The sequence below is a fragment of the Artibeus jamaicensis genome, unplaced genomic scaffold (assembly GCF_021234435.1).
Source record: "Artibeus jamaicensis isolate MK-2021 breed Jamaican fruit bat unplaced genomic scaffold, CSHL_Jam_final contig_444, whole genome shotgun sequence".
Taxonomy (NCBI): domain Eukaryota; kingdom Metazoa; phylum Chordata; class Mammalia; order Chiroptera; family Phyllostomidae; genus Artibeus; species Artibeus jamaicensis.
The window spans coordinates 11,289,667-11,305,377 of NW_026521831.1; the positions used below are offsets into that span (position 1 = coordinate 11,289,667).

Here is a 15,711-nt window from a genome sequence, read left to right on the forward strand (position 1 = left end):
CTGGGTGTCTAGCAGGCAGGGCGGAAAGGACAGTTTTCACTTACACGTTTTTGTCTTTTGGGGGTCAAACCACATGAATTACTTCCCTTTCTTCCATACAAACATAAGCTGATAATAGTTTTATGTGTGGTATTTGGAAAGCATTGTTCAAGTGGCTTCTGGTGAGGATGTTGGTTCTAATGAACATGGTTGGGGGAACAGAGCTACAGTAGTTGGTCAGCAGATGCCACTGGTGGGTTATGAGGGCAGAAGTTCAACTCAGTTATCTGACAACCGTGGGCTTTATGATAATTTTCTATTTTTAAAAGCCTTTTCTCTTCTTTTTGATTTAATTAACAAGTGTTTATTTAGTGCTTAGTCTCTGCAGAGTGGTGTCCTAGGAATTCTAGGAGATATAAAACAAGCCTTCGTGAAACAGTTTTTAAACTTCTTGCCAAGGGTGGAGATCACTGTGGAATGGGGCAGCTAGAAAGTTGTCTTGGAAGCAGAGGCCTTGAGTTGAGGCTCGGAGAGCAACGGAAGGCTTAGGCAGGTGGAAGCGGGGGCAGCGGGAGCTCCAGGCCAGGAGAAACAGCTCCATGGGAGCATCTGGGAGAGGAGAGAAATAAGGATGGTCTGAGAGGCCGAGGCCAGTTTAGAAAAGCCCTAAAGGTCAGGCAGAAAAGCTGGCTTCTCTGTGGGGGTCCCAAGGGAGAGGCACACTTGCTATTAGTCTGTAAACGAGAGAGCTGAGAAACCAAAAGCAAGGAGACCACCCTTGTGGCAGTAAATCCGGATGTAAAATGATGAGGGTTTGGATTAGAATGGGGGAGGGGATGTTGAGGAACAGAGAGGAAAGAAAATTCATGAGACCTTTCAAAGGAGGACCTATCGGGTCTTATTAAGTCAGGCTAGATGAGAAAGGGAGAAGGATCACGCAGAATTTCAATTTTTCTAGCCTGGGAGACCAGGAAAGTGACTCATTTTCATGTCTCTTTTCTAACCTCACACAGAAATTGAGCCCCTTGTAGTGTCCTGTTGAAATATCAATTACAAACACTCTTTATGTATTTATTTATTTAAGAGCACATGTAATCTTAGATGTCTTTAGCTCCATGGCCCAACCTGAATCTTTCCCATGCTTTCTTTTTCCCAAGCATTTATACCTCTAGGATGGTGCTCACCATTTAGGCCTCAGGGGTACTACGTGTGTGTGTGTGTGTGTGTGTGTGTGTAGGTGTGTTTATCACCCACTGCACCAGAGGTCCTTTGTGTCCAGGCACCAGGACTTTCGGTAAGTACCCAATAAGCGTCTATTAACTGTTGAAGAAGAAAATGAGATTTAAAAGAGATGTAACGTAAACAAGCTTTTCAGAAACCACAGTATTTTTAAAAACCACTTACAGAAGAGCTTCTCTGCACACACTCAAACTACCACATGCCAAGTAAAGATCAAACACACTGATGCGATTGTCAGGGCCCCACTTTTATTCCCTGGCTAAGGGTTGCAAGACAGACTAATAGCACCGTGTGATGATACCACGCAATAGTAACCATTGTTACTAGGGTGCAGAATTAAATGAAGCACAACATATATTTTACTCAAGCTACTAGATAGTGATAATTTTTTTCTCACTTTATAAAAAAGGAAGTACGCACAAGGTCACCAGCTAGCAGGTGTTGGCGCTGAGAGTCGAACCGAGACCTCTTGTCCACGGAGTCTGCATCCCTAATAGCTCTCACTTGGTATTGCATATGCATGCAACTTTTCTTTCTTTCTTTTTTTTTGAGACTCATGGGTTATTTGAGGCATATCAACTCTTTTTGGAGAAAGGGGACCTTCCCACCTAATACTAGGGTTTTTCCTTTATTTATTTTTTTTTTGGTGGGGTATATCCTTAGGGTAAGCGTAGGAGGAAGAAAAGAATGTTTAAATTGTGCTCAGAAATGTACGAGAGTAAATGAAACACTCCAGCAAAAACAGCATTTTACGAACCACCTAACAACACTGAATAAAACCCTTCCCCTGGAACAGAACTAATGTCCCCTTCCCCTCATTTGTATTAAAAGCCTTGCTTTATTTGGAAACTCTTAAAATAAGCGGTCATATGATTATAAAAAGAAGCGGCGCGCCCCCTCCCCGGCGGGCGGGCGCAGCTGTCCGCGCCTCGTCCGCGCCTCCCCCGCGCCCCGCCGCCCGCATTCCAACTCTCTGAGGTCACGGACCGCAGCCGCCTCCCCAGATCCGCCCGCCCGCTCGGCCGCTCCGCTGCTCGGGCCGCGCGTCCCCAGCCCGTCGGTCGCTCTTCCTGCCGCCCGACCCCCGCGCGCTTCCTTTGTGAGCCGCTCCCGGCCGCCGGGTCCCACCTCCAGGCGGTGCCCGAGCCTCGGCCGCCGCCGGTCGCGCCCGGGGGCATGGTCTCCGGGCCAGGTTTTCGGGGACAGGAAGTGTGGCCCAAGAGCCCCGTGAGCGCTGCGCGCTGCGGGCGCGGCTGCGGCGGCCGCGCGGCGGGGCCCCGGGAGGCGGGCCGCTGAGCAGGGCGCGCGGCCCGGAGGATGCGGGCGCCAGAGCAGGTGAGGGCGCGGGGCTGCGGGCTGGGGGCGGGCGCTGGGGCCGGGCGGTGGGGGTGCGTCCGCCCGCCCGGACCCCAGATCGCGGCGGCCGGCCCCGGAGGACGGGTCCCGGCTACTGGCCGGTGGCAGGAGCGCAACAAAGAGAAAAGTGTTTCATGTCCAGGTTATCTGTGACCTACCGGAGTAATTTCTAAGGGAGGGCTTGAACGTCTGTTCAGAGCTCCCCTCCGAGGGTCGCGCCTTTTAAAAGTCTTAGGCACATCTTTGCCTCGGGATATTCAGTGCGAAATTGCCCGGTAACGTAGGCGAGCAGGGGAACAGGGAAGGACTGCTTGGCGTTGGCTGGTTTTGTTTTTTGAGTGAAGAGTGTTTACTCTGGAAAAAAGAATTCTTGGGTCTGCAAATTGCGACTTGTGATTTCTGCAAATCCTGATTACAAGTTCTTGGCATGCTCGTCTTATTTCCTTTTTTTTTTTTCGCTGAGAAAGCCTTATAATAATAGCGTATGCTCTCAAACATCCAAAACACGCCGAGTGCTCCCAGTGACAGCCGCCGTACGCCTCGTAGTTGTTGACAGGGTTTTTTTTTTTTTTTTTTGAAGTGTCGGATATGACAGTAATTTTACTCTGAAGGTAGTTGTTTTGTTTCTAGGGCATTTTGTTCTCGAGTATCTACGTATAAATGTTTGGTCCTGGAGAAACATACGTTGGATTTAATGCTGTAGATGTATATATTACTTAAAAAATCGTAATCTCTTTCCCGATTATTTTAAAGCATCATTGGCAAAGTTACAGGTGGTGAAGACCTTATCAGCAAGGGGGGAAACTACAGGATTCAGAGTTAAAGTGCATTTGAGAAACTTTTGAGAGGAGGTGTGAGAAGACATTAAAATGAATTTACAAATATCTCTGGCTGTCTTTTGAAAACTTGAACAGAATTTAACATGTATTTGTTTTCTTATTACTAACAAACAGGTTTTGTAGAGAAACAAAATATCGTAGTTTTTTTCCCCCTCAAAAGCTAATTACAAATTGTTTACTTTAGTAGTTAGGAAGTTTATAACTCAAGACTCAGCTACCTTTCAAATTATTACATACCATTTTACCCGAGACAGATTTTCCAAAAAGCATCCTAAATTTCTATTCCTCTATTCAAAGATGTATAACTTTATGACGTCATTTAGTAGTAAATATTGTACATAAATGAAAGCTAAGGTGTGTACATCATTGATGATTTTGTGATTAAGCAAAACATTGTTTTAACACAGTAGGTTAAATAAATAAGCAAAAAGCAGGCTATTCTTATGGATAGATCTTGGGTGAAGGGAATGCACCTGAGACACTCACAAACCCTCAACTTTTTCAATTACACCATAACATCTACCAAAATAAAAAAGAGAACGAATCGGCTTTTCTTTACCTCTGATGCTGTAAAACATTTCAAAGCTCAGGGATAGTTGAAAGTTTTACTCAGAGTTTGCTTAATCAGAGCTTAAGTTAATAATTAAATTACATTGTGTCCTATTTACCACCTTTAAGGCATAGTTCTATCTTTATAGTGAAGAGTCCACTGTATTTGAACACCCTTAATGCAAATGCTCATCTCTCCTCTGCTTATGTGCAATATCTTGTTTATCTGCCCCGCTTAATCCTGTTTCCAGTTACCATAATTTGTGTACAGTTGAAATCCATCACCTCATTTCATGAAAGGGTATTTAGTACATAGAGGGCCCGGCAGAAGTAACGCCTCCCTGAGTGTGGTTGGTAGGGTAATATGGGTATAATTTATAGTTTTAATTTGAAGATTTCACCTAAAATGTCACGTGTGCTTGAGTGACATTCTTGTTATAGAATTACATGGTTATGATTTTGTAGTAGGTGTTATTTGTGTCAGATCCTGTGTATTGTACGTATATGGCTTTTTAAAATTTCTATAAACACTAGTTTTAAAGTATTGAGGTTCTAATTTCTTGAGGTTTTTTTTCACTTTTGCCTCAACTATCTATTTAGTTTATAAAACCCTGACATAGCGAAGAGCATTATAAACTGCAGTGGAGACCATAATATTTATTTTCTATTTCCCTCCTTAGTATGCTGTTTTTACCTATAGAAGGCACTCAGGAAATGCTTTTAACAGTGCTGTATGTAGTTCCGGTTTTCTTTTTTTCCTCTGGTCTTCCTTCTCCATTCCTTGTTTTTTAACTTTTATTTTATTTGGGCTTTCTAGGAATAGCCAGAACTCACAAACCAAAACCATACCAAAACACAAGGAACAAAAACGAACAAAAAACCAGACAGCGAAAACCGTGGTTGGGTCCGTTTTAGAGATACAGCCCCGAACGTAAATACGGCATGCTTGTAACCTCCTTAGGGGCAGCGACGGTTTAGGATTCCTCTTAGATTTCTCACGGTGCCCACAACGTTGCCTTGCACCCGGAGACGTAAACACACTTTTGAGGAATGCAACTACAAAACGTTGCAAAGGCTAGTGTAATAGCTGAGCTGTATTTTCTGGCTCTGCCAACCCCCCAACCCCGAGTGCGTGCCCGTCTGCTCTGGCGTAGACTCCCGGTCTGCAGGGCGGAAAAGCGGCCTGGGCACGAGCAGACTGCGACCCAGCCCCACCTCTTCCCGTGCTAGTGTGCGGCCGAGGGCTGGGAGCGGACCCCGCCCCTTCGCGCGGTTCCCGACCCGAGTTCAGAGTTGCCAGCCGCTGCCGAGCCTCGCGGAATGATCCTGTTCGGAGGCATCTGTGCTCAAAAGAAATCGGAGGGTCTGGTCTGTCCCGGGATTCTGCCGGCTCGTTCAGTGGGAGAAACATCCGGCTAACGTAAAAATCCCGACTTGCCGCTCAAGGCCAATTTGCTTCAGTTCAGGAGTTACCACCAAGAGGTGTGATTACAGACGCTGTGAATCGGATATGTTGGACTCGTGAGGCTCCGCACCGGGAATCTACAGGACCCCGCGCAGCTCCCAACACCACCTGTGGGGTCTCGAGCTGGGTCCTTTAAAAGTTCCCTCCGGAGCAGCGGGGCCGGACCTTCCCTAGGGCGTCCGTCCGGAAACTCAGCCGCGGGCCGAGGGTTCCGGATGCTGGGAGGCTGCGCGTTGGCCGGGCGATGCCGCCTGCTATTCCGCGAGGAGTCGGAGCCCGAGCTCTCCGCTGTGCTCTTAGCTCGGAGGGCTGGGCTCTTAGCTCTAACGAGGGCTGGCGGAACTCTGTCCGCCCCTCGTTATTGTCTCTGTACTTAGGTGAAGGTGCACCGCCTCTTTCGGCATCACACCCGGAGAGGAGATGGGGCCACGCTTTTCAGAACTTGGTAGTCGGATAGCAAACATTTGTAAGGTCGTCTGTGATTTATTATAAATACATCAATTTGATGGCGTCAGCATTTATAAGCCAGAAACGGCTCTACAAATGCTCGTTAAGCGCTTCACCTTGTTTGAACCTCACAGCTGCCATATGTTAGAGGGGATTATGCCTCTCATTTGGGTCTAGGGTTAATTTGCCTTTTGGGACTGAGGCTTGAATCTTGCACTTCTGGAGGTGTTTTGCCGTTAACTCACCTAAGGATTAAAGATCCTCATATTTGGAGTATTGGGGAGACAAAGAGTTAACTATGAACAAACAAAATCTTACCTAACACAGAAACAGGACCACTAATGCTAGCTACTCAATTTGGGGTTATAATAGTGCCAGTAACTATCGCATTTAATCCTGAAACGTCCACAGGTGGTCGTTGCCACTGTTGGAAGGAATCTGACCGAGGGTCTGCCCAGCTCTGATTAAACTTCCTCGCTGTCTCCCAGACCCTGTTCATGCCTTTTTTCCAGAAGAGAGAGAAAGGTTATTCTTTGGCTGTAGCGTTATTGATGTTTATTTTTTAAAGTCCAGAGTTGCCATGGCCTGTGTAACCAGTGTTCCTCTCTCTCCAGCACTGGCGTGGATGCTCCCTTCACCTGGCCTTTGGAGACTCAGTTGTGTTTTAATGGCGGCGGCAGCTGCTGGGTGAGCAGCCCGAGACTGTGCAGTACCCCTCGGGGCAGGAGGGGATCACCCTCCTCCTCCTCCCGCAACACCTCTGCATTGGTAGCGGTGCTTTTCCCGTGTTACCCCTCCACTCTTGAAGAGAGAAAAAGATGCCACTGCCATTTGGATTAAAACTCAAACGTACCCGGCGCTACACGGTGTCCAGCAAGAGCTGCCTGGTTGCCCGGATCCAGCTGCTCAATAACGAGTTTGTGGAGTTCACACTGTCAGTGGAGAGCACTGGTCAGGAGAGCTTGGAGGCCGTGGCCCAGAGGCTGGAGCTGCGGGAGGTAAGCTGCATAAAGGCTGCCGGCTCTTCTGGCCTGGCTTCTCTCCTTAGCTCCCAGCCACTTGAATGTATGTTGGCTCTGCGTTCTCAAAGTGTGTCCCTGGCCAGGGTATCTTGAGTTGAGCCTGCAAGCCCATATCCCATGAATAAGGAATGGACACAGAACAAGGGGTTTTTCTTTTGGGGTACCCTGTAAGATAGTGAACAGTGTCCAAGTTTTTTAAATGTTTACATGCCCCCCCCAAATGTAATTCAAAATCAAATACGATTGCATTTTGAATGATCAAGTTTCCTTTTTCTACTATTGGGTTGGCCAAAAAGTTCTTTATGTATGCTGGCTGTAGTAGCACTTAGCTGTCTTTCACTTTGTTCGATTGTATTGTGACAGCTGTCACATTAGTGTGCATTAAAAAAAAAACCCCATCAAAATTGGTGAATTTTTTCTGCAGCCATTTTAATATTGAAGATGGAAAAATATGCAACATTTTTGGCATATGCTTTATTATTTCAAGAAAGGTAAAAATGCAAGTGAAATGCAAAAATATTTGTGTAGTATATGGAGAAGGTTCTGTGACTGATTGAATGTGTCAAAAGTGGTTTGTGAAGTTTCTTGGTACTGTTGACATTTTGGCCAAATAATTCTTTGCTGTGGGGCTGTCTTATGCATTGGAAGAGGTTTAGCAGCACCCCTGGCCTCTACCCACTAGAAGCCAATAGTGGGAGATAGCCAACTTACTCAGAATATGCAAATCAATAGTTATTGGTGAAAATGAAAAAATGTGTCTTATTTTATGGGGAGTACCATACAGACTTCCTGGCCAACCCAATATAATCCCCAATGTGTCATCTTGATCTAGTACATTATATAGACTTCATTTATTCATTCAACCTTCATCGTTTTCCATAGGCCAGGCCAAGATTCTAGAGACACATTGTCTGAGTTTGAATTCTGGTTGTTTAGCATTGGGCAAGCTATGTGACCTCTCTGGGCTCCAGTTCCCTCACCGGAACCATGGGGATACCAGGGGTTCCTAGTCCTCAGAGTGGTTGTGTGATTTAATGTGCAGGTGAAGCCAAGCTCTAATAACTAGTCTGTTACAGTAATCATAGAGAGGTTTGTCCTGGAAAACCCCTCATCTAGTCAATAGGAAGTTGTAGAGTCCTCAAGTATCCACATAAATTTAAAATACTGTGTAAAGCCTGTGAGAAGTAGGGCTGTAATTAAACCTAGGACCCTTCATCCTTTGGCCACCTGGTTCTAGGGTAAGAGAAAGATGGAGAAACTGGTTATTCCACATGAATACCTGTCTTCCTAACTGATGGTTGTGGTTCATAAAAAGTCAGCAATAAACTGTGCCCCTGGTGACCATCCAAGCATTTGATGATTCAATACTGAAGACTTTAGTGCCAAGCACATAATGTATTAGGAGCTTACCGTAGTAAGAAAACTGGCCCGACCCATGCTGTGCCAGGGGAGTGGAGAGTGCAAAGACGATAGGGAGGGACAACACAGGGAACGCCTCCCAGGGCAAGTGATGTCTGAACTTGAACCTGAAGGATGGGGCAGGGTGGTCCTACAGGGGCTGGAAAAGACTGTTCCAACAAAGGAACTAACAGGACAGGGCCAAAGGCGTGAGGCAGGTGATCTGCCTGGAGTCTGAAGTGGGAGAGGAAAGGCTGAGAGCAGGGGGCGTGTAATGTTGTAATGTGTGTGTAGGGGGTTGTTAAAGAAAGGTTTGGGCTTGTCCTGAAAGTAATAGGGAAGTTAATGAAGAGCTTTTAAACAGGGCTGTGGTACAATTAGTTTTGGGGAAGAGTGAGCCCTCTGGGGAACGATTAGAAAGGAGTCGTTGTGTAGAAGGTGGGCACTCGAATTTGGGTGGGGATGGAGAGAAGTGGGTGTAATCTAGAGATACGTAATCTAGAGATACTTAGGATCTACTTCCTGAGTTGTTGGGTAAGGGCTAGCCAGAGGTCCGGGTTGAGACTGAGTTTTCCAGTAAATGCTGGGGGCTCTAACAGAGAGAGGAAACATAAAAGGAAGGGTAGTTTTGAGGGGGATAAGGAGAGGTGTGTGGTGAGTTTGGTTCTGAAAGTACTGACTTTGAGATGCCCATTGAGAGGTTCAGTAGGCAGAAGCAGGTGTGTGGGTCTGGAGCTCAGGTGAGAATCCAGGCTGGGGAGAGGAGATTTTGGAAGCATCAGCCCAGGTCAGTTAATTAGTTGAAGCCAGGAGAACATGTGAGGCTTCCCAGGACGGGGAAAGATGTGGCAGACCCCTCAGGGTTGAATAGAGGAAGGGGAGCCTTGGATGGAGCAGTCCTAGGAGAAAAAAGTAAACCAGAAAAGCTGGCCTCAGCCACCACTTCTGTTTGCTAGCATTTATTCCATCATTTTTGCTTCCTTCACCCCTTTTTCCTTTTTCCCGATTTTGGTTGGTTTTTCCTGTAATTTCTTCCTCATGTACCAGGTCTGCCTACAACCACCACAGAGTCAACATCTTGAGAAACCGTGGTTAATTTATTTTTGTACCCAGAGTGCCAGGCCTGGAATGTGCTCAGTAAATACAGGTTGAACTGAACCTACAGGCATGGCCTTCATTCTCTGTGAGCCGAGAAGTCGCTATCCCTTGTTTGATGTTATCAGACTCGGGAATAAGCAGCTTCATACAGCTGTGGGTATACGATGAATTTTAACGCGCCGGTGTAGAGTGAGTTGAGAGGGAACAGATGTCATCTCTGGAAAATGTCTTGCCCCTGAACAGGCTGTTCCACTATTTCCAACACTTAACGACAGCCATGGTTAGGAACTTAGTTTGTATAGCACGTTTTTCATTTCAGAATTTCAGAAGCTGTGTTCTGTAGCATGTAAACAGATGGCTCAAGCCCCAGGCCTAATCTTACTGAAAGACTGTTCAGAAATAATCTGAGCCAGCAACACCTGTTCTGGGTTTGTGTCCATACATCACGGATAAGATTTATACCAAGAGATATTGGTGTGTTGTCTTATAGTATTTTCCTGTCAAGCAAATTTAAGATTATCATAGTGTATAGATTTGGCAGATGAACTTTGCTACTGCTCAAATCTAAGCTGGGGGAGAAACAGCCTTTACTTTTCTTGTTTAATTGAATACCATTTCACTTTTATTACGGCAATCATAAGACTACATGATAATATCATTATAATGCTATTTCCACGGGTTTCCACTATATCGGTAGTATTTTATTTCTTAAGCTGGATGTATGGGTATATAATGTTTGTTTTTTACTCTTCATTTTTTTTTTTGGTCTGAGATAGTTTGTAACACGTTAAAAAACTAAAAACAGAAAGGTCACTATATTTAATTTAGTTGACTTAGATTGTTTAAAATTGACTTTTAAAAAGGGAAAAATTATCCTCATAGGAAAATATGCTTTTTACTATAGCAACAGCCTTTCAGAGAGCTGTTGAAATTCTCTACATATCACACATTCTGAGTTTCACAATAGTTTCAAGAGAGGCTGTGAAAAGCCTTACAGAACTTAAGCAGAATTAGAAAAATTTCTCTCTAGTCCTGAAGGTCTGCATTCTGCAGGTTTGATGGAGGTGGTGAGACCAGAGGGAGTCAGCTGGGCGCAGCCACTCCCATGGGTCAGTATTGCCTTGACCGGAACCAGCACACTCTGGAGTGAGGTGGTCAGGCTTAAAAAGCCAGTGTCGCAGGGAGTGAGACCCATGTTAGCCCAGCTCACTGACAGGGATGTGTAAAACCAGGGTGCTAGCTTAGTAATTGACCACGAGCTACGGAACCGCCCGGGGCCCCCAGAGTATGTGCTGTGATCTCCCTGCAGGCAGGCCACTTGGGAGCCAGGGCCGGGAAGTTGCTTGGTGAGCGTGAAATTGGAGAAGGGAGGGAGCCCTGAAAACCTCACCTATCTTCATAAAGGGGAGCCGTACTGCCTCCCAGACCAGACGGGTTCCTTTGGGGCTGAGCTGTTTTTCTGAGCAGTGATTAGAGGGGCAATGCCTCTGTTTGCCGCTTGAGAAGACTGTTTGACAGTGTGATCGAGAAATTGGCCAGCTGAGTCAGAAACACCCGGATCTGGCCCCCAGTGCTGCCACTGATTGATTAGTTGTCTGACTTAGGGCAAATTACTTAATTTCCCAAGTCCACTGTTTTTATCTCTGAATTGAGAACAATAACATTATCTATTTAAGTGCATGTAGGATTCAATGGCAAATGTAAAACATTTATCGGAGGACCTTGTATTTCAGAAACTCTCAATAAGTGTTCTTCATTACTGTTACTTTTGGTGACTCTTCTGTGTTGGGGTGACTGACCGACTTGGAGTGAATTCTCTTTTGTAAATGTCTGTGTCTCTTCCATTTCCTAAGAGAATACATGCTGTTTATAAAATGTTCTTATAGCACAAACAAGTATAGCAGCCATTGATATTCACACTTCTTAGCTTACTGAAGGGCTAAATGTTTAATATACCAGTGTAACTTAGCATGCGTACTCGAATCTCTGTTTCTTGCTAGCTGGAACTAATTTGTACAATGTTACAGCCTCATTGCCCTCAAAATATACAGCTTTAGTAGGTTTTTACTTCTCCATTAGCTTGTTTCTTCCCTCCTGTCCACAAATCCCTAGGATTTAAAAAAAAAGATTTTATGAAATTGTGGATTAAGGTTTATATTTTTTGTTCAGGGTATGTCTTAAGAATTCTTTTTTTTTTAATATTAAATTTTATTTAGTTACTTTTCAAGTACATTTTTTTAAATCTATTTCTCCTATCCCACCCCACCCCCCTTAAGAATTCTTTTAAAATCTTTAATAATCACACTTTTATCATGCTGCCATGCCTTTTAATCAGAGTCATTGCAATCTTTCACTTACAGGGATCCTTCCTTGGTCTTAAAAGCTTGAATTTACATGTGGTTAAAGTTCTTTCTTTTATTTTTACTTTTTAAAGTTTTAAATCTCTGTTTAGGAAACAGGGAAGTTGTAAAACCCCAAAACCTTTGCAAGACAACTTTTCTCATGTTTTTTTGCTATGATTTTTATGTGTCAGTTGTACAACTTAAATGTCAGAGGTCACTTTTCCATCAGCTGTTTCTGAGTGTTTTGTGTGTGGGGGGGGAGGAAGGGTCCTCCTTGTTGTATACATATAACTACAGTTCTGAAGTTGAGATCGATACTCACTCACTCCTAAAATTACCTCCAAAGTGTTCTGTTGAATAAGGGGAAAAGGCTAACACAATTTAGAGGTTCTTATTACGGCCTCTCACTTAAAGTGATGAGTATAGGCTTTGATATTTGGTTACTGTGTTGTGGTTTATCACAGATCTTCAGAAAATGCTTTTTAAACTGTATGTGAAGTGCATCGCATGTAGGTCAAGTTCTTCTTTAGAACGTGCGCTCCCTCGGAGTAGGGCTGACCTCTCACCACTGCCTGGAGTGGCACCTTGTACCTTACAGTACATAGCTGCTGAATAAATCTCTTCTGGGTTAGAAATGAAGGCTTTTAAAAAAAATGTACATGATAAGCATGGATAATAGTTCAGTTTCATCAGTCTTTATACACTATATGATTTTATTTCCCGGAGAAAGTTGAACATGTACAAAGTTTTGAACACAGGTTGAAAAGTACCTTTTTTCTTTAGGCTGATTTTTTCACTTTGGGGTTTCTTTTGAAACACGCAGCAAATGTTCTAGTTTTAACAACTCCCTGAGATAAGATTGCTGTATCGAAGGAGTGTTAGCTTCCTTGCTGAACTTTGAACAGAGTCTTCTCACAGTGTTTTCTGGTTGATGGGGAAATTTTTTTAGCTAAGGGATTTGTTGGAAGGGAGGAATCAAGTGTATAATGCAAGCCATTACTCTCAAGTGCAACTTTAGAAAGTGTACTTGGCCATCAGAGTGTTTTATTTTAAATTAGTGTCTCAGGTATTTCAAATATCCACTGACCTTATCTTGACTGTTACCTGAGTAGACCTCAAGAATTTCCTACGCATTTCCTTCTGTGCTAAGCTGTTTTCAATTGGGCTCTAAAAATAGCTGAAATATGTGTGATTACCTATAAACTTTTTAACCTTTTGGACTGGTAGTTATTCATTATGTATGTTATAAAACCGATAAGACAGACTTATAGATCAGTAAATATTTTTAGTTAAAGCTATTGAACCATCTGAAGTGAATTTAAATCTTAGATTGGCCTCTTCCCCAAGATAAAGAAAGCTTTCCAAAGTCCAAGGCACATCATAATTACATTAGCCAAGATTAAAATGAAGGAGAGAATCCTAGAAGCAGCAAGAGATAAGGGGACAGTCACCTACAAAGGAGTTCCCATCAGACTGTCTGTGGATTTCTCAAAACAGACCTTACAGGCAAGAAGGGGCTGGAAAGAAGTATTCCAAGTCATGAAATTCAAAGACCTACAACCAAGATTGCTCTACCCAGCAAAGCTTTCATTTAGAATGGAAGGGCGGATAAAGTGTTTCTTCAGATAAGATCGAATTCAAGGAGTTCATCATCACCAAGCCCTTATTATATGAAATGTTAAAGGGACTTACCTAAGAAAAAGAAGATAAAAAAGGTGAACAGTGAAAGGACAGCAAACTCAGTTATTAAGAACCACACCTAAAACAAAAGCAAACTAAGAGGACAGCTAGATCAGGAGCAGAACCATAGAAATGAAGATCACATGGAGGGTTAGCAACAGGGGAGTGGGAGGAGGAGAAGGGGGGAGAAGGTACAGAAAATAAGTAGCATAGATAGTAGGTAGAAAATAGATAGGGGGGAGGGCAAGAATAGTAGGGGAAATATAGAATCTAAAGAACTTGAGACACGTGGTCATAAACTAAAGGGGGGAATGATGGGGGAGGGGTGTGCAGGGTGGAGGGGAATGAAGGGGGAAATAGAACAACTGTAATGGCATAATCAATAAAAAATATATATATATTTAAGATTTTCTTTATTTATCTTTAGACGGGAAGGGAAGGAGATAGGGAGAGAAATATCAATGTATGGTTGCCTCTCGTGTGTCCCCTGCTGGGAACTGGTCTGCAACTTAGGCATGTGCCCTGACTGGGAATCGAACCACGATACTCTGGTTCGCAGGCCCGCACTCAATCCGCTGAGCTACACCAGCCACGGCTGTATATTTAAAAAAAATAATAAAATTTTTTAAAAAGTCCAAAGCTGATTATGAATGAGCAAGTATTTTCCCTGATGTTTAGATGATCTGTTCTTTTCTTGTTTGATCTAGATAATTAAGAACCAGCCACATGAATAAGTAGAGGAATTATACATACACACATGGAGATAGTATGTATTTTAGAATAAATTTACCATCATACAAGTTAATACAGAATTTGGAAACCTGTTTACTTAAAGAAAGGGAGTATTTTTCAACCTTCACCTTTATACTTTCTTTTTTTGTTTGTTCGTTCACCTCATTTCTAATAAATGTAAAGGCTAACAGCCTGAGATGTTATTCTCTCAGTATCGGATTTTTCACCTAAGCGACATTAGAGATGCCCTTGAACCTCTCTCACCAACAACCTGTCACGACATTGCAGTCCCATGACCATGTGGAATTGTGAATTTGCTCATATCGAGAGGTTTGTGAGTTGAGTTACAAAACGGAAGACATCAGGAGGGAACTGATGGTGGTTTGGGGGCCCTAAGTTCTGTCATTGTCCTTGTATGTGGTTTCCGGTTTCATTCCTTATAACACTAGAAGCTTGAACAGCTTTCTGCTGTCCTCCTTCTGGGTGAATGAACTTTGTTATGCTGGAAGCTTAACATGCCTCATCTCGTTTAATCCTCACCATGAATTAGGCATTATCTTTTCCAGTTTAAAATGAAGAAATTGAAGTCCTGAAAAACTGGGTAATTTGCCACACTAATCTGGGTGGCCACATAGCTAATAAGCAAAAGAATCAGAATTAGCATTTATGCCTGTCAGACTTCTGCTTGAACTTTGACTTTTTAAGTTAGAGAGGCCATGGACCTCTTGGAGAATCTGTTGAAAATGCAGAATTTTGCATACAATTTCAGGCGGTTCATGGATACTTCTTCCCACAATCCATCTATAAGCTCAGGCTACAGGCCTTGAGGACCTTGGATGAGTCCATCTTTCCTTCTCTTGGTTTAACAGATTCTTCCCCAATCTTTCTCCAGAGTGAAGGTGCTGATAGGATGGGATATTTGTGAGCAATTGAAGGCCTTCCTGTTTATAAGAAAATAACTTGTTTCTGAAGTATGTTCTCCACCCCCTTCTCCCACAAAGCCCCGTTTTTAATGGCTTTTATCTCCAGATCTCGGAAAAGGCCATTGGGTTATTCATTTCCTCTCTGGGACAACTTTCTGTTAAGGGGGAAAAGACCGCAACTCCCTTCAAGGGAAAGGGGGGCGGTTGTGAGTGGGGCTTCTTCATGCTCCTCTGAGGGTAGATCCGTGTCTGTCTTCCCTACCAGATGGCACCTTCAGGCCCGCCAAGCAGTCCAGTAGCAGGTATGTGACATTCTTCAATGAATGAATGGATGGCTCATGCTTCCTCTGTGCAGTAACCAAATTCCCTGGCCAGTTGTTCAGCTTTGTTCTTCATTCTTCTTGTCAGATTCACACCCTACTCAAACTTGATATAGGGCCTTGGCTTATAGCACTTTTTTAGTAGTGTGCTGGGTTCTTATTTTGAAGGGCAAAATTATACTTCAAGACTGAGTTTGTCTTTGCCAGTGACTTATGTAACACAGGCTCACTGCAAAAATTTTACAAGCTAGTAGCATGCAGGATAATGTTTTTTTTAATAAGATCAAGAAATAAGTACTCCAACCCTGGCTGATTATAGCTC

General features: G+C 43.7%; 1 protein-coding gene across 7 annotated transcripts in view; it reads left to right on the forward strand.

Moving 5' to 3' along the window:
• Positions 1 to 2,211: 2,211 nt before the first annotated feature.
• The window catches only part of PTPN21 (protein tyrosine phosphatase non-receptor type 21), a 66,334-nt gene continuing 52,834 nt past the window's right edge, over positions 2,212 to 15,711 (forward strand). For 3 of the 7 annotated variants that reach the window (XM_053666010.1, XM_037130209.2, XM_037130213.2), the window contains exons 1-2: positions 2,213 to 2,553; positions 6,489 to 6,872. In XM_053666010.1, the coding sequence (XP_053521985.1) occupies positions 6,693 to 6,872 (180 nt within the window). In that variant the 5' untranslated portion in view covers positions 2,213 to 2,553; positions 6,489 to 6,692. Of the gene's footprint in view, positions 2,554 to 5,124; positions 5,894 to 6,378; positions 6,400 to 6,488; positions 6,873 to 15,711 lie in introns of those variants that run through there. The other 4 variants (XM_053666014.1, XM_053666011.1, XM_053666012.1 and 1 more) reach the window with 4 other exon arrangements.